The sequence below is a fragment of the Lichenostomus cassidix genome, chromosome 12, assembly GCF_008360975.1.
Source record: "Lichenostomus cassidix isolate B80296 chromosome 12, HeHo_3.0, whole genome shotgun sequence".
Lineage (NCBI taxonomy): Eukaryota > Metazoa > Chordata > Aves > Passeriformes > Meliphagidae > Lichenostomus > Lichenostomus cassidix.
Window position 1 is genome coordinate 12,625,251 of NC_139493.1, and position 18,042 is coordinate 12,643,292.

At 50.4% G+C, this 18,042-nt stretch overlaps 1 protein-coding gene across 2 annotated transcripts; it reads left to right on the plus strand.

The window, feature by feature from the left end:
- The first annotated feature begins 2,340 nt into the window (after positions 1-2,340).
- On the plus strand, positions 2,341-17,254 carry WNT5A (Wnt family member 5A). 2 transcript variants are annotated; one of them, XM_085072718.1, is made up of 5 exons: positions 2,341-3,433; positions 6,464-6,597; positions 7,728-7,993; positions 12,590-12,882; positions 14,442-17,254. In XM_085072718.1, exons 1-5 carry the CDS (start codon positions 3,428-3,430, stop codon positions 14,898-14,900), a joined length of 1,158 nt encoding a protein of 385 aa, XP_084928844.1. In that variant the 5' UTR covers positions 2,341-3,427; the 3' UTR covers positions 14,901-17,254. The 2 variants fall into 2 exon arrangements, with proteins under 2 accessions (XP_084928844.1, XP_084928845.1); XM_085072719.1 differs by lacking the exon at positions 2,341-3,433 and adding an exon at positions 5,764-6,136.
- The last annotated feature ends 788 nt before the right edge of the window (positions 17,255-18,042 follow it).

Genomic DNA, 18,042 nt, shown 5'->3' on the forward strand with positions numbered 1-18,042 from the left:
GTCCTACAGAGAATTGCAGAGCTGTAACAGACCTAAATCCCTGAAATCCTGCAGTGCTGCTTTTCGAGGTTCTGCTGTTTGGGCATTCAACGATATCATCACATTTCCTATGACATTACTCTGAGAATTTATTTTTTTTCTCTAGAAAGCACTTTGATGTTGGCAGTAACGCATCAGATGAGTTGTCTGGTTGCCTTTAGAGCTCCATCGCTAACAAACCTGGAAAACAAAACCTTGGGCAGCACGAATGCCTGTAACATTGTCACTGCTTCTCCCTCCTACCCCCTCTAGCTTCACCCAGCTGTTTCAAATAGTGAGGAGAAATTAAAATTCTTAAAGCCTTGCAGGATGTTTGGATTTCTGCCCTTTATTTCCACTTATATGCGCCATAGCTTGAAAATTTGCCCGTGATTTATAAATTCCCTGTTCAGTTTTCTTTTTAAAAGCAGTGACTAGGAATCCCGGCAAAGAAAATGATCTGGTGTTGGCTTCGCCCCTTGCCAAAGTGCCGTTCACAACCCTGCCCGTGTGAATCGTCCTGGGCTTGGCGTTTTCTCGTGCTCGATGACATTATGCAATTACACGATGATAAACAACATTCGGGAATACAAATGCGAGAGGTAAACAGCTCGGGGCTCTTTATTAGTTTATTCCAGGCGATCTTTCTTGTTTTACTGCGCGGCTCCTCCCCCTTTTACAGTTTTCTGCTATTCTTTACTAATTCTAGTGATTTGAGAAATGACCTTTAACCTACGCAGTTTGCAGACTCCTAAAGGGGATAATTGAAATGCCACAGTAAACCAAAGGCAATAAAATATTATTTACTAGGCATAAAACTAAGGTTGGTCTTCTTAAAGGAACGAACAGCCCCCTTATTCCTTCCCCCTCCCCGGACCTGGTGCTACACCTAATTTATAAATTCCTCACCAGGCGTCCCGAGGAATGAACAGCAGTCCGGGCAGTGAGGATGCCTAATGGAAAGGCTTTTTGGTATTAGGGAGTAAGGAGACCTGCCGGGCGCGATGCTGCGGGCGGGGCGCTCAGGTGTCGCAGAGCCCCGGGCTGTGCGCTGCCCAGGGGGCTCGCCGCTGCCCGATGCGCTCCGCTCCGCGCTGCCGCCGCTCGGCTCCCACTGCCGCCGCCGCTCTCGGGGGAAGCGAGCCCCGGGCAGAGCGGCGGAGGGGCGGCCGGGGGGAGCGTGGCGATCACGGCCTGCCGGGGGCAGCGGGGCCGTTCGGCCGCCGCTGGTGCCCCCGGGGCTGCGCTTACCTGGCGGGCAGCGCCCCGGCGGGGCGACGAGCTCTGGTCTCGGGAGCAGGTGGGCAGCGGCTCGGGCCGGCCGGGATGTGCCTTTTCCCCCATCGGCCTCCTGAAGGGATTATATTTGCGCTGGAATGGCTTTGAAGGAGTGAATGCATTTATTGATAGCAGGGCTGCTCTCGCAGCCTGGTTGGATTTCCCAGGGCTGCTTTGATAATGTGCCCCCTCCCCCGCATCCCCTCGTGGACCCGCAGTGGCAGGCGGATACAGGGGAAATGCTGGGGGAACGCTCCCACTTCCTGTGCTGGGGTGCACACGGGACGGGAGAGGTGCAATAAAAACCCAGGGAAAGAGCTCGGAGCTGCAAAGGGTCCGCGAAGCCCCCCTCCCCTGTACCTCTCCTTGGGTCTTGGTTTAACCCAAACAGTTTTGTCAACAACTTGCCAAATTTACAACGGCAGAAAGCCGCTGCGGAAGGAGGAACACGAGCCGTCGAGCTCGCCCGGTCCCCGCTTTGGCAGGAGGCACACGCGGCCGCTCCGCGCCTCGGAGCATGCGACAAGCAGGACTTGTCACCGAGCCGGCCGGCAGGAATGCTGGGGCAGCCGCTCGGCGCGGCCATGTGCGGCGCACATTGTGCGCACATGTGTGCGAGGGGAGCCCCGCGGGGCCAGCCGGGAGCCCGCGTGCGATATGTGCATATATATGTATATATACGTGTATATATGTGTACATACGTGTGTATAAGTGTGTCTGCGTGCCCCGCTCCCGGCCCAGGACGGGCGGCCGGCGGTGCTGCAGGGGCCGTGCACCCCCGCACGCAGCCCGCCGGCCGGGATGGGCGCACGGGCACTGCTCTGCAGGAAGGGTTTGCATTCACGGGGCTGCCGCCGAGCCTGCCCGACGAGCACGGCCCGGCGCTGCGGGGCTCGGCGTGCCGGGCGGGCCGGGGGCGAGGATCGCGGGGCTGCGCGGGGTGCCGCTGCTGCCGTACAGCTTTAAAATCCAGCCCCGTCTGCAATAGGCCGGCCTCGGGCGCATGCGCTGCCGAGAAAGTTTTCCAGCTGCCGTTGGCTCTCTAACTTTTTTTTTTCTTTTCCTCTTTTTTTTTCTCTTTCGCAGTTTTAAGCAGCGGGGTGAAGAGGAGCGAGGGAGAGACGCGGGGGGAGCGGGCCCGGCTGCAGCGGGCGGGGGCAGAGCCCCGCCGAGGAAGGGTCGGCTGCCGCGACGCCGCCTGCCCCGGCTTGCTCTCCCGGCTCTCCTCCCGCGTATCCCGCTCATCCCGCTCCCCGGCGCTGGGCGCCTCTGGCACCGATGGATTGGGGGAGCCGCAGCTCCTGAAGCCCGGACCGCTCCCCTCCCCCTGCCCCTGCTCGCCTTGCAGATCAGTCGCCCCGTAAGACAGACACACGCGTGCACAGCCCCCCTCCCCCTTCCCGCTTGTGCAGAAACTTCTTTTTCTGTTGGGGCTTTTTCTTCTCAGTGTAAAATGGAGGGAGCCGGCCCCGGGATGGCTCTGCAGCCGCGGACCCCCGGCTCCGCACCGCCCAGCCTTTAAGCAAGTGAAGGGGGGCGGGCAGGGGGGAGCCCTGCACCCGCTCGGCTCCACTCGTCCCCCTCGCGGGCCGGTCCGCGCCGAGCTGCGGAGGGGGCGGTCGGCGGCCCGAGCGCCGGCGGAGCCGGGTGGGAGCGCGGGGAGCCCCGCGGCGGCACCACCTGGGCTGGTGGGACGGATCGTCGCCCGCGGCGCTTTCGCTGCCGCTTGTGAAGATTTTTATTTGCTTCCGCACAATCACGCCCACGGGCGCTGTGTGCGTGTGTTGGGTTGGCTTTTTTTTTTTTTGGCTTTTTTTTTTGGCTTTTTTTTTTTTTTACCTCCTTCTTCTTCTGCTGGTGGAAAGCCCTAATTACTGCGATTGCTGATGGACCTTGGAAAGAAGGCTGCACTGGTGCCCCGCTCCGCAGTCGGACACGCTCGGTTTGCGCCGGACAGGGCGGCCGCTCGCCCGCCGCCCCCCGCCAGCTCCGCGGGCCCCCGCGCTCCCCCGGCCGCGGCTCGGGACGATACCGCCCGGCTCCTGCGAGCCAGGATTTTACTTTCGTCTCGCCGTTTCTCCTCCTGCCCCTCTTGGATTACTTGGCTGCTCCCGCTCGGTGATCCCGCGCGATGGAGGTGAGTCCGGCGGGGGCTCCGCGCCGCAGGGGCCGCGGGCGCGCAGGGTGGGCTGCGCTCGGCGGGATGCGGGGCCCCGGCGCGGGGCGGCCTCTCCTCCCCTCCTCGGCTACCGCCGGGCGCTCCCACCTCTCCGCTCTCACCCACCGCGGAGAGCGCTGCTCCCCACTTGGGAAAAGCTCCTGTATTTTCTGGTTTCCCTTTTCTTTTTAAATTTCCCCCCGAAGAGAGGCTGCCCGCCGCAGGGACACTTGCTGGGCTCGCTCTGCCCGCCGCGTCCCGCTGCATCCTTCTGGCAGCAGCTCCTAACGCGAGTTTAAAGACATCTTTCCAAACTTCCCAAACTTTCCCGAGGAGGATCGCTATGGAGGAGCCCAGCGCCGGCGCTAATGGTGGCCTGTACCTTTAAGGAGAGCTGGCTGGGGGCCAGCGGAGGACCCGGAGTCAGCCCCCCCTCTCCATTTAATTTTATTCTCAGTTTCTGGAGATTATCACTCTGCATCTGCAGCGGGTCCCGCCTGGGTCAGCGCGGAGGAGCACGGCTCCTCGGGGTCCCCTTGGCGCTGCGAGGACTCCATGTTGGAAAGGCTGTTGGCTTTTTGTTGTTTGTTTGTTTTTAATTGTCAATTGTATGGTAAATGGGCTGCGCTCGGAGGGTCACGGGGAGTTCAGCGGGGCCGAGGAGCGAGGCTGTCCCCGGGCGCCGAGGGAAGGACACGATGTGCCTTCACCCCCGGGAAAACACCCCCTCTGCGCCTCCGCTGGGGAGAGCTGGGCCGGGACCCGAGCGGTGCCTTCCCCTGCAAACGTGAGCCGCGCTCTCGCCCCTCCAAATGGCTGGGAAGGCGCAGCGGGGAGCAGGGGGCGGCCGGGGGGTCCCCGCGGAGCCGCTGCGCCTCCCGCGGTTTACAGCCCCCCGGAGCCGGGCTCTGGATGCCGCCTGCCCGCTGGTAGTGCTCCTGCAAAACCAGATGCCTTCGCAGGCTTTCCAGACACCCCGTGTAAAACAGGATCAGAGGCGATCCCGCGGTGCAGGATCTGTAAAAGCCTCTCTTTTCATCTCGGCAAGGAGCGCGGGCTCCGCATGGGGTGCGTTAAATACCAAAACCCAATCTCCGCGGCCCTACAAAGTTGAACACGGTGCCTCACACTCCCCATCTCCAGTGCTCCACGCTGCTGGGCAGTCTGCCTTTTTTTTCTTGCTTTTTTTTTTTACACTGTTGGCTTTTTTTTTTTTTTGGTGTTGTTTCTGGTGGCACCTTGTCAGCTGCAGCGTGCAGCAGGGCCGGGCTGGAGGGGCCGGGTCCGGGCGCAGGTGGCTCGCTGGGCTCGCTGCTGGGCGCAGTGTCCGGGCAGGCGGGCGATGGCAGCGGGGCTGGGCGCGGGAGGTGCCGTCGGAAGGGCAGAGCCTCCCGCGGCTGCGGCGAGCCAGGCCGCCCCCTGTTGGGAGCGGGCCGCCACAGCTCCCGGGCCCGCGGCGGGCTGGGGGCTCCGGCCGAGCTCGGGGGGCACCGTGGCCTTTGGCCCTGCCGAACGGGCCTCGGAGCGGGGCCAGTGCCCTACTGCCGCTGCTGTCCCGGTCACTCGCCCGCCCCGCCGGGGCAGCTCGGCGTGCCCGCGCTGGCTGCTGGGCCGGGCGGCTGCACGGCTGTGGGGTTCCGCACGGGCACCGGCGTCTGCAACATCTTCAGGGCTCGGGCAGTTCCACGGCGCTTCTTTGTTGCTGTCGTTATTTGAAGAAGTAACAGATGAGAAAAGCCCAGCAGGTCGCGGGCTGTCGGGTGTCGCGGCTTGCCCCGCGCACAGCTCGCTTCGCCCGGTCCCTCGCTCAGCGCGCCCTCGGCGTTCGCACCTTCGGCGGGACGGAGCCCCTCCGGGGCGGGCGGGCTCTTTGTGCTGCGGGACACCGGCCCCCGTTTACCGCCTAGCAGTGGGGACTGGGGGGCTCAGCCCCCGGGCAGGGCTGTTTATCCCGCGGTGTCGGGGAGCTGCACACGGGGTTCCCCGGCTGCGGCAGCTCCCCGCGTGTGCCCGGGCAGGTTCCGTGTCCGCCCGCTGCCGGCGCTCCGCTCCTCCCGGCCCTTGGCAAACACGAATAACTTAGAATTAAGAACACCTTCAATTCAGCGTTAAGGGCCTTTGGAGAATGAATAGGGAATAGGGAGCCCCCAAGTGTCGAAATGTCTTTTTTTTTTCCTTTTTTTTTTCTTTTCCTTTTTTTTTTTTTCCCCTTCCGAGGGGAGGGGAAATAAACCCCGGGAATGGCTCTGGGGAGCGAGAGAGAGAGTCCCGTGTGAGGACCAGACGGTGATCGCGGGACCTGTCGGGGGAAGCCTTTGACTTCCAAGGCGGCAGCCCGGCTGCCGCAGGGTCCGGCTCGGGACGCGGAGCCGCTGCTTGTCGCTGCCGGGACCTCGGCGGGCCGGTAGCAGCCCCGGGACTGCCGTCGGGGCAGTGCCCGCGGTGCAGCGCGGAGCTCGGGGCTGCCTCGGCGATCGCGGAGAGCGGGAGCCCCGAGATGCTGTAGGGCCGGCGGGGCAGGGCGAGGAGCGGCCGCATCGTCCCCGGGCGGGAGCCCTCGGGCCCCCCGCGGAACGACCCTCGGGGCACCGGGCCCCTTCCCTCTCGGGCTCGCTTTGCAAACCTGAAGCCGCCTTTAGCCAGCCGTGAGCCTGCGGTGTCCCCGGCGCGGGCAGCGATGGGGTAATGCCCGGCCGGGCCCGCGGGTCGCTGTAGCCCGGGGCGGCGGGGCTGGGCTGGGCTGGGCTGGGCTGGGCTGTCCGGAGCGCTGTCCCGCCCGGCCCGGCCCGGGAAGGCGGTGTCGCGGGGTGGGGTGCGGGGGTGGGTTCTGCCCGGTGCAGCGGCAGCCGCGACGTGCCTGTGTCTGGCACCAGAGCCTCGGCGGCGAGAAGGGCCGGCGAGCCAGAGTCAAGTTAAAAGGGGCCCGGAGACTTCCGTTGTTTAAACTTGAATGCTCGAAAATGGTCTGAGAAGCAATAAACAATCTGATCCTTTTTCTCCCCCCTCTAGAAATCCAGTGCAGTATTAATCCACGGAGGTGCTGTGGGGACAGTTGGCAGTACAATGGCTTCTCAGTACCTCGTAGTGGCTCTGGCCGTTTTCTCCTCTTTTACCCAGGTTGTAATAGAAGCCAGCTCTTGGTGGTAAGCATCTCGTATCGACTTGCTTTTGAAAGGGGGTGTCAAGATTTGCTCGCTTCGATGTCTGTGTGCTTCTTGTGTATTTGTTTGTGCGGGAGTGCGGCAGCAGCGAGGCAGCAGGGGAGAAGTGTGCTGCTTGGAATATGCTGTGTAGGAAAGGGAACGGGGCTGTCGAATAAGGGTGAATGTGTGACATCTCGTCTTGTAAAATACACGTTTTGGAATGCTGTACGGTCGATTCTCTATGAATTTTATCATCTTTAAATTACTTCAATTGTTTGTCTTCTGAAAGAGTCATTTGAACTCCCTTATGTTAAAAGTTTTGTATGTGTAGGAGAAAACTTACAAGGAAAAACTTAAAGTTTTGGTTTGAAGTTTTCTGTAATAGAAATGTTTACAAATATATTTCATTACAAAGAAGTACATTTAAGTTCCTGCTTTGACAAATTATCTGTATAGTGTACAGTGTTGGGAGTTCTTGAAATAGGTGTTTCTCTGCTGTTTCAAGGGGTGCCTTCTGGATTAATGGCCACTTTTTAATTGAAATGTGTCATGTGAAGAGCACTTTAAGAATTAAGAAAACAAAGTTGATTTTGTTTCGAGTGAATATTACTTGCCTGTATGTTTTTGTGTTGTCATTCGGAAGAAGATAGAAGTAGTCTGTAGCAAGTTTCTAACTTCTGGCTTGCTAAAGGTTTCCCTATTTGTTTATAGTAGATCAGACTGAAAAACCCAGACTTAAATATAAAATACATGTTAAGACAAATAGGGATTTGGAGTGCCTTTTGGTGCTTTTTTTATTTTCCCAGCCTTGCAATTGTTTGGAGCTGCTGTTATTTTACTATGTCAATTTAAGCTGGTAAAAGATTGCCTAGATGCAAGTCTTCCAAGTCAGTGTCTTACTTCAGTCTTTACTGTGTGGGGATAACCACATGGGTGGAAACTAATAACTTCTGTCCTGTCCTTAAAACAAAAGTTTCATATTTGTTTGCGGTTTTTCCTCACTTGTTAGCAAAAACAGGAGCTGTGTACTCATGTATAAGATACAGTTCTGTCTGGAATTTATAGATTTAAAAAAAAATTATTTTATTTTGGAGTCTTCTGTTTATTAATACAAATCTTTCTTTATGCAGGTCTTTAGGGATGAACCCCATGAACCCCATGAACCCCGTTCAGATGTCAGAGGTGTATATCATAGGAGCCCAGCCACTGTGTAGCCAGCTAGCAGGGCTTTCCCAAGGACAGAAGAAACTCTGCCAATTGTATCAGGACCATATGCAGTTCATTGGAGAGGGAGCAAAGACGGGCATTAAGGAGTGCCAGTATCAATTCAGACATAGAAGATGGAATTGCAGCACTGTGGACAACAACTCTGTTTTTGGCAGAGTCATGCAGATAGGTAGGAAGCAACATCTTTGTGATTAAACTCTTGTCTAAGGATATGTATGGCACACACTGTTCTGCACTTGAATCTCTTGCCAGGTTCTTACTGAGTACTGTATACAATCAAGTGTTTCGAAAAGTTGGCAAAGGAGTTGGATTATTTTTAGCTGGAGGTGATTTCCCACCACTGTCCAGCCATGTGTCTTGGAAAACAAAGTAGGAATATATATTTGCATATGGGAATAGAGGAGAAAGGAAAATGAGGCCCTGAAATCTCTTTTTTAGAAAACCTGAGACAAAATGAAGGCAACCTACGAGAATTAAAACCAGCAGCGTCTTGTAAAATTAAAGATGTCCATGTCTAGTTCCAAAGTTAGCAGCTGGATAATAAATCTCTCTTGGTCCAGAGGTTAACTGAAAATTGCTGCTCTGTCGATTAGTGTTTATAGGCAATTCCTCCTTGCTTATTTCCAGATACAGTAATTTTTTTTTCTCTTTTTAAGGAAAACAGATTTATTTTTAAAGTACTGTAACAGGGTAGTTTTAATGAAATCAGTTGTATCATGGCAAAATATGCGATTGTCCTTGTAACTCACATTTAATGTAATCACATCGCTGGTAAGAGAGACAGATTCCTGTTTAACATCTTATCACAATTTGGTGAACACCCAACCCTTCCCCTATCAGATCCTCTTTGAAATGGGCTTCTCCAGTGCTCACGTGCTGCCTTCCTTTCCTGGCATTTAAGGACCTCATAGTATTTTAAAGTCTGTTTTAACCAGTGCTGTTGAGCTGGGTCCATGGTGAAACCTTCCTCTGGCTTTCCCAAGTGAGATTGCTGATTTTGTGTAATCAGCTGAAAAAATGCCTATTTTTCTGGGTGACACTTGTGATCTTTTAAGTTGTGAGCACTGGCAAATGCGGCAGTGCTTTTTAGTTGGAGTTGTAAAGTACAGCTTTTATGTCGCTGGTTTTTTGTCCTTCTTTTAAAAAAAAGAAAAAGTTTTAAAATAGGTCTCAATCTAGGTTTGTCTGTAAATGGGCTGACTCCAGTTAAAGTTGTAGGAATACATCAATTCACATTTGGTCTGAGTTTTTGTTAAAAGAAGTTTTTATTTGGAGATTGTCAGACAAACAGAAAAAAATCTATTGCATGAAAGTACTGAATTGGAACATTTGATTTTAGATAAACAATGTTCCCTAGGCTTTTTGAAGCACAGTATTAACCCCCCATAGAGGGATTTTTTTTTACCTTACCCAAGCAAAAGTCTAAAAACACATGTAACATGAAAGCAAGCTTTTTCTGTACACCTCTCTGTTCTAGTAATCTAACAAATGTCAGAAAATTAATCTGTTTAAAATTTAGGCCTTCATCCTTCAGCCCTTATTTATTATCCAAGCAAGTGCAAATTAGCTCAGGGGGACTGTTGGTGTGAAGCAGAGTACAGGATGGGGCTGTGATTTGTGGTGTCTGTCTCTGGAATAGATGTTTCTGCCCTCCCCAAGTATGACGGATCTATTTAAAGGTGGTTCCTTTCAAGTTAAATAACTTTGCCGCACCCTTTTGCTGGATATGACTGTATTAGCTGATGTCTACACAGCAATTCATCATGTAATTAAGCCACTTATTCTAATTGCAGATGGAAGCAAGGTTAATAGCCGCATTCAGGAGTTAGAGCATGCAGAGTATGCTCACTCAGAGCGGGGAAGGTGGTGCAACAGTTGTAGTAGTTCACACTGACCCGCAGTAATGACCGCTTGGTGTTCCTCGAAGTGGACACTTCCTAGCCTGATTCAATTCCTGTGTTCCTGGCTGTCGGGTAGCCCTTGGAGGTGCAGCTCTGACTGCACATTGTTTGGGAAGGCTTTGCCATGTGCCCTTGGTTGTGCCCCAGAGAGTTCCTGGGCACGGCACTGCCCGCGGCACAGCCACGGCCCCGTGTGTCAATGGACAGTCTTTCTTCCAGGATTTACCCTGCAGTTAGCTAAAGCTGTACAAATAAACCTGCCGTTGGGTTTGGAAACTTGCTCTGTGGCTTATTGAACTGTAAAGTTTTAGGGCCTGCGTTGTGCACTGCTCTCCCTGGGTGCTGGTTCCCAGGTCAGGCCACGGTGCTCGCTGCCTTGCCCACCTTGCCCCATCTCCTGCCTTTGTGGCCAGCCCTGTGCGGGCTAACAGGAAGCAAAATAACTGGATCCTCCCCCAACAGCTCCATGTAGTTGGGGTCCAGTTTATTCTGCCTGCAGCCTGATGTTAAATGCTTTTAAAATGCAAGACAAAGAACATTTTGTATGTTACATTCAGGTATAAAAAAAAAATGGTTCTGTTCTTGCAGACTTATTCAGATCAAGTGTAAGGCTCTGCTCCTTGCTCTGTGGGTGGCTTCCTACAATGTGTGTATATTGAACAGTTCCATTTCTATGTTTTATATATATGGGAGAGAGGGGACTCGAACGTGTTTGGAATGTGTGTTTCCTTGCCATGGCTACAATAGAGAGAAATCCTGGACTGTGGGAAAAGACAGATATGTTTGACAGTGAAGGAAAGCACAGTTGTGCCTAAAGACTGAAAAAAAAAAAAGAAGAAAAGGAAAAAAAGAAAATTCAGAGTAACTCATCCATGTGGAACCATCACTCTTAATGTGTTCCTGGGTCGATGACTCGAGGCAGTGTTGGCTTGCAGTGTACTTCAGCAGCTGATGCTATTTTATAATTTGCCTAAATGTTCAAGGAGGGAACTTGCAGGGCAACTCTCCTTCCTGTACCCAAGCCTTTCCTTCTCCTTCCCACTAAGAATAAGTCCTTTAAAATTTGTTCCAGGGTAATAATGAAAACTAGTCAAAAAATAGCTTTATGGGTTTAAATCCCGCAATAAGCGGCAGAGTTAACCATGTGAAAGCATGAGCTAACTAAACACGAAAAAGAACAAAAATGGAACGGAAGAGGCGAGTCCTGTGGTCCAGAGCAGACCACGTTTCTTTCCTCTCAATATAGTGGAAATTTTGCTTAAGGAATTAATCCAAAAATGTGTGTTACAGAGCAAATGGGAACATTAAAATCTGTATGAGGTTCCCCCTGCTATAGTTTGCAGTAGATGCAAGGCCTAAGTCACCACATAAAGCCAATGTTTTTTTTAACTGAAAAGGGCTACTCCTGTAACCCTTTATACCCACAATTCATGTAAATACTTCCATGAGCAGGTGTCTGTGAGAATGGGCCATTGAAAGCAAGGTAGCAAAGTGCTTCTTATCTTCCTTAAGGCTCATCTTTCCTAACATAAGATTTCTGATTTTTCCCATTTAAAACCAGCATTTATTACTAAAATTAATCCAGTGGATGACATCTGTTACATTAACAAAGCTGCTCTGATCATGGTGTCATCTTGGTGTTAAATATGAACCAGACTTCAAATTATTTATGTTTCAGAAGTGCTTGAAAGCTCCTATTAGATTTGACCTGTCATGATACATCTTGTACAAAGAGATTTTGCCTAAAAATGTTGCTGTGTAAATATACATGACTTGCCCAAAACACAGCCTCTTAAAGTCCTAATTTTACAAAGGCCCATGCTGTTCCCTGCGAAAAATCACATAAAATCAAGATTAAAAGTTGGCTTGATTAGACTATTGATTAGACTAAAGATTAGGAATAAAACTTAACTCACATAAACAGAAAAAAAATATTTAGTCTATTCTTAGTCATTCTGAGAATCTGTCTTGGAACAGACCCATTGGGATGCTGTCTCTTAAGAAGAAAAACAAACTTCAAGTGTTGCTCTCTGGTGCAAGTTTTGTGTCTGTTTGTCTGAAAGCTTTGCTAGTTGTACTCAGAACTTGTGGCACCCTTGGAAGTGATTGAGGAAGTCAGAATCTAGATGAGGTGGGATCAGATACTGTCAATGGGATGGTATGTGGCCATGTCATACATTATGGGTATTGTAACTTTTTCTTAACGAAAGTTGGAAACTTGAGGTTTTCCATTTCCATTTAAGGGCACCAGATGCAGGAGAAAACCTTCTAGGCCACCTTGTGCCAAGGGTTTTTTCTTCCCTGTAATTTGTAAAGATGATTGTCCATGGGCTCCCTTGCCATATTCGCAAGAGCTGGAGTGGTGGATAATAACCAGCGCAGGTTGTTGTTAGTTTTAAATAGCCTCCTCCAGAAGTGTCTGGCTAATGTGTAGGGCGGAAAGTTGTGTGTTATTCTGCTGCACGTTTCCTTTGATACCAGGAGACTTCGTAAAATGCTTGAACTTTAAATAAATTGGAACAAGCGGGTGAAGCGCATCAATCATGTTTGAGAAGTAGTAATTTAAGACCCAGACTTCTAAAAGTTTTATTTAACATCTCTTTCTTCTGAAGGACAGGGAGCCTGTTGCCCTTCCCTCCCCTCACACGCAGGCATGGCTGCTTTGGCCCCATGGCATTCACCAGCATGCATGAGAAGTGATTTCTGCTCTTGCCCAACACTGGGTGTGCTCACACAGTTTGGCTTCCCTTGCTTCTTTCCCAGTGAGGATATTCCGGCTCAGGGTCACTCCACCTTTTAGCTGGTGAAGTTTGGTGGCTCTGGGGAGCGGCGGCTGTCCCCTAACCCCTTGTGTCTCTGTGCAGGCAGCCGGGAGACGGCGTTCACCTACGCGGTGAGCGCGGCCGGCGTGGTCAACGCCATGAGCCGCGCCTGCCGGGAGGGCGAGCTGTCGTCATGCGGCTGCAGCCGCGCCGCGCGCCCCAAGGACCTGCCCCGGGACTGGCTGTGGGGCGGCTGCGGGGACAACATCGAGTACGGATACCGCTTCGCCAAGGAGTTCGTGGACGCCCGGGAGCGCGAGCGAGTGTACCAGCGAGGCTCCTACGAGAGCGCCCGCATCATGATGAACCTGCACAACAACGAGGCCGGCAGGAGAGTGAGTGTCTGCTCAGCAGCATGTTCCTCACGCTCCTCCGTGTCCCCAAAATGGGGCTCAGCACAGGGGCACAGAGCTGCCACCACGGCTTGACTTTGTTCTGATGCACAAAACGAGAAAACGGCGAATACAGGGTGTGGGTGGGTGGGGAGTGCATGAGTTGGTGTTGCTTCTGGTTGTCTGACAGTCCTGTTGCTTTCCTCACGGGGGAGGCTGGGAGCAAAGCGTGTTGTGTTTCCCTCTGTGTTGTTCATGAAAAGTGCCCAGCTTGCTGTGGATTCTCTGTGGAGCAGGATTTTATTAGTTGGTATTTCCAACAAGGGCAGTGTGTGTTGGAAGGAAGAGGGATCTGCTGGGCTTCCCAGGCTGGAATCGTGCCACAGGATTGTTCTGACTTTTTTTCTTTAAGAGGCTGTGAAAAGCTTCTCCATGCTCTTAGAAAACATGGCCTTCTGTGGTTGAACATGTCTTCATGGTTTCTTTAATCTCAAAAATGCTTTAGATGAATGGGTGTAAACTTTTCTTTTTTATAATAGTCTGAATAAGAAGAGCCAAAATCATTATTTTCCTAGAGCTAGAGGTGCCAGCAATAGTCGGCTGGAGACTTTACACTTGTGTTCTAAGGTGAAGAAGGAGGAAAGATAATTGAAAATTAATAGTGTTTAGATGTTAGAGGAGGTAGTCTGAAAGCAGTGGACAGGCCAATTACTATTAGCAAGAAGAAAAATGACACTTTCACAGTTGCTTATGGAGACTCGAGCAGTTTTTTCCTTCCTCAGCCTCATCCTTGCAGTGCCATTTGGCAGCGTTAAGGCTCTGTAACTGCTGGGTGGAAGTTGTCTACAGTATTGTCTAATGTGTCAGACCCCAGGATTTTTGGGGCAGTGTCAACACTGACTCTTATTTTATTTGTACAGGGCAAATGCCTGAGGTTTCCCTGCCAAAGCTTTGTAAAGAGGATATTGCTGTGTAGCTCTGACTCCCACCCATAGGTGTTTGGGGGTTTCTTCTTGGATGAAGTCTCTCTTCCAGAGCAGTATTTGGGATAGGAGGAGGATGCCGAGCCAAAAGTAGACAATCAGCTGCAGCTGAGCCAGGAGCAAGAGGAATCTTAACTCTTTCCCTAATTGCAGCCTCAAGCAGAGATCAATAGGGAGAGTAACTCAGATAGAAAATAAGGGGATGTTTTACATTTCTCAATGAAACAGCAAAATCCTTTGCTGGCGTGAGAGCGAATTCCTAAAATTTGAGCGCAGCCTGAGCGATGCTGCTGTCTGGGCTGTGTGCTGTTGTGTCTGTCTCCGTGGTGGGGAGAGGCTGGTGAGACTCTCCCCTCTTTCTCCTCCTTCTCCTGGCTCTTTGGGGTGCTGGGGGTGCAGGTGGGTGTCACCTCACTGGTCCTTCCCAGTGTGCTGGAGGAAGGAGAGAGTATGCTGAGGTGAATACTGTGGAGGGGTCAGTGGGAATACAGCAGAGGGCAGGAGATGAGGGCAATAAACGCTTCCACAGCTGTGCTGACCTCTCACCACGGATTTTGCTTCTCTCTCCTCCTCCTCCAGACGGTGTACAACCTGGCTGACGTGGCCTGCAAGTGCCACGGCGTCTCGGGCTCGTGCAGCCTCAAGACCTGCTGGCTGCAGCTGGCCGATTTCCGCAAGGTGGGCGACGCCCTGAAGGAGAAGTACGACAGCGCGGCCGCCATGAAGCTCAACAGCCGCGGGAAGCTGGTGCAGGTGAACAGCCGCTTCAACGCGCCCACCATCCACGACCTGGTGTACATCGACCCCAGCCCCGACTACTGCGTGCGCAACGAGAGCACCGGCTCGCTCGGCACCCAGGGCCGCCTGTGCAACAAGACCTCGGAGGGCATGGACGGCTGCGAACTCATGTGCTGCGGCCGGGGCTACGACCAGTTCAAGACGGTGCAGCGAGAGCGCTGCCACTGCAAGTTCCACTGGTGCTGCTACGTGAAATGCAAGTTGTGCACAGAGATCGTGGACCAGTTTGTGTGCAAATAGGGGCGGCGGACGAGGTGGGAGGAGCTGCGGCCGCCTGCCCCTCTCCCTTTCCGCAGGACTATCTCCACTTTATTTATAGAGTCCAACGAGTTGTCGTCTTCTTTTAAGGAAAAAAAAAAAGAAAAGAAAAAAAAGGGCGAGGGAAGGAAAGAAAAAAAAAAGAAAAATATAAAGGTTGCAAAGAGAAGTGCCTGGAAACCCTCTCTGCGTCCATCCCAGAACTGTGTGAGGCTTATATTTTTGGCAATAATGGGGGAGAATCTGAGAATATTTATTTTACAAAGTTAAAAAAAAAAATTGACTTTTCTTACAAACAATAGAGTAGTTTGAGGGGCAAATCCGACATATCCTAATTTAGATCCATGGAACGTATTACATGTGCAGTAGGCAGAGCAACCATGTAATGTGCTTGGGATGTTAGAGCAATCCTTGTGGATGTGAGGAACACACAGACCTGTCCATGACGTTTAGGTTCAGACACTAGAAGTTCCTAGAATAGGGTGTATAAAGCTGTTCAGTGCATGTAGGGCTCTGTAAATAAGGGGTATGTTCATCACAAGGTGCGGTGTCAGTTGCCCGCCAAGTGTCACCGGAGGGCAAAGAGCAAAGGATCAGAAAGGCTGCAACTGCGCTATCCCTGAGTCACCAGGGCTGGTTCCAGAACCGAGCAAGACAGGAAAAAAAACCAGAAAAGAAATCTGCCTTGGTGAATAATAAAGATATTCTCCAAGGCAGAATTTGGCCTCGTGAGCTGATTGTGACGTTGGGGTGTCTCGTGTGCCGCAGCAGCACTTCCCTGCTGCCAGGTGTGGAGCAGCTCGGGGCAGGCTGCCCGGAGCGTGCAGCTGGGCAATGCTTACAAACAGCTTCGCTTGCCCAGCCTGGAAAGCCTGTAGAAAACAGAGTTCCCCAAATTTGAAAATGCCTTAAAATGGTGTAATAGCTGGCTGTCTTTCAAAACACAGCTTGACAAAGAACTCCTCTAATTTTATGTGAGAAAATAAATCATTAGATATCCGCTCTTGGAATGATTGATTTTTATTTTTTTTTTTGCAGATTTTGGGAACGCTTTCACTCAAGGAGACAATAGTTTCATATTTTAATAACATTAACTGACTATTATAGTTCAATGAAACGTTGCAGCAATACCAAATTTATCATCCTATGTCTTTAATACACATGCTTTAGATAATATATTGCAGATATACACTACAACTGTTCAGACTATACTCGAGCAGTTACATATATATGGGAGAACTGTGGTCTCTGGTGTCTGATACTTCAAAGATTTTTGTACATATACATTTTAATGATTTTGAAAATAATAAAACATCTAAATTAAAGGGACAGTTCATCCCTCATTTTCTTTTTCAGATCTCTTCAGGTGTTTAGATTGATTCTAAGCTTTTGGTGGGTTTGATTTTTTTTTTTCAATCAGTATTTCTTAAAAAAACTTTTAACATTCAAAAGTTTTAAGGGTAATCACAAAGAAGTAAGCCTCTTCTCAACTTCAGGACTTCATGGGGTGGTTGGTAGAGGCAGCACCCTGCACTCAAATGGATACCAGTCTGGAGATCGCTTCTATTCCACTCTCATGTTAAGGGCATTATTGATTATTGCTGAGACACCTTCCAACTCCAAAATGTGCTGCATTTGGCCCTTGCTTTTCAGTTTTTGAACAGAAAGCTGTTATTTGCCAAACACGTGTTCCCCTCATGCTGTGTAGTTACACAGGATTTCATCTTTGGTTCAGATGCCACTTTCCAACTCAGTCCCATCCTGCAAGTTAAAGAAAATGGTTTTGCAGATACCAAGTGAGGAAAACCTTTCACTTTAGCCTAGTTGTACTAAAGCCTTGACTTTCCACAAGCCTTTAAGCTGTATCGTTAAATTCATCTTGATCATTTATCAGCTTCTTAATGGCGCTTTATTGCTCTTAATTTATTGTACAAGGACATATATACCCCTCATCTTCAGATGTTTGCAAAGAATATCTTTAAAGTAAGAGAAATAAATAAAGCACTAATTCATTGAATATGTCACTTTGGTTTTATTGTACAAAAACCATGATTTTTTTCATTTGCTGAATCGCCTCATGTTCCTTTTTAGTGACTTCTGTCTGAGCAGAACTGAATCTCATGATCCTAGCTATTAAAACCCTATTTAATGTAAAATATTTTACTTGTCATTCAGATATGTAAATCTTCTATGTCCTTTCCTCTGTTCTGTACATTTAATGTACATATTTCTGTCTTGTGTGATTTGTATATTTCACTGGTTTAAAAAAAAAAAGAAAGGATTATGCCATAATTGAAGATAGACTATAAAATAAAACTTTGGTTGTATATTGGGAAGTGGTTTTAATTATCTTTCAGAGGAGGGTTTGTTAAGACAATGAGCAGAGTTGATTTTTAAATATGCTACGTGGTAAAACAGGGAAGTGTTTGTTGGCCAAACACACAAAGTACATTTTGAAGTTTTATTTCAATATTAAGAAGACTTACAGATGTAACTAGCTTAAATAAAAGGGGGGAAAGACCCCAAAACCAAAAAACACACCAAAAAACCACTCACAAACCCCTGTGACTCTGAGCTAGGAAGCATTTTAGAGATGGGTGAGTACTAAATTGTCAGTGGAGAGGAACCTGGCTTAGCTGTGTGTGTGGCTTCCAGAATGCCTGCAGGGGTTCTGGGACAGCCTGCTGCAGTGATGCCAGCGAGGGCAGCAGGACCCTGGTGTGAGCAGAGGGTTCCAGCAGGGAAGGCCCTCGCTGGGGTTGTGTGCTCTGGGTGAGTTTGGGGTGATTCTGCACTGCTCTGACCACACTGGAGATGCTGTGAGAGCTCACCAGAAACTGAGCTTGTGTGAAGGGAAGAATCCTTAAAATACCCAGGAAGGCAAAGTACAATGAGGGATGAATGAAGCATTCCTATCAAGGAGGTAAAGCAGGAAACACAAATTAATATAAACCCCAAGCTTTCTGTTTTGAGACTGCCTTGTCTTTGCATTGATTTCTTAAGTAATGATTTTTTTTGCAATAGGTAACTTGAATTAGTGGCCTTTCTTTATCTCTCTTCTCTTTTTTTCTCTCTTTTTTTTTTTGTCTCAAGGATAACCTTCTAACATATCGAAACTCGTTCT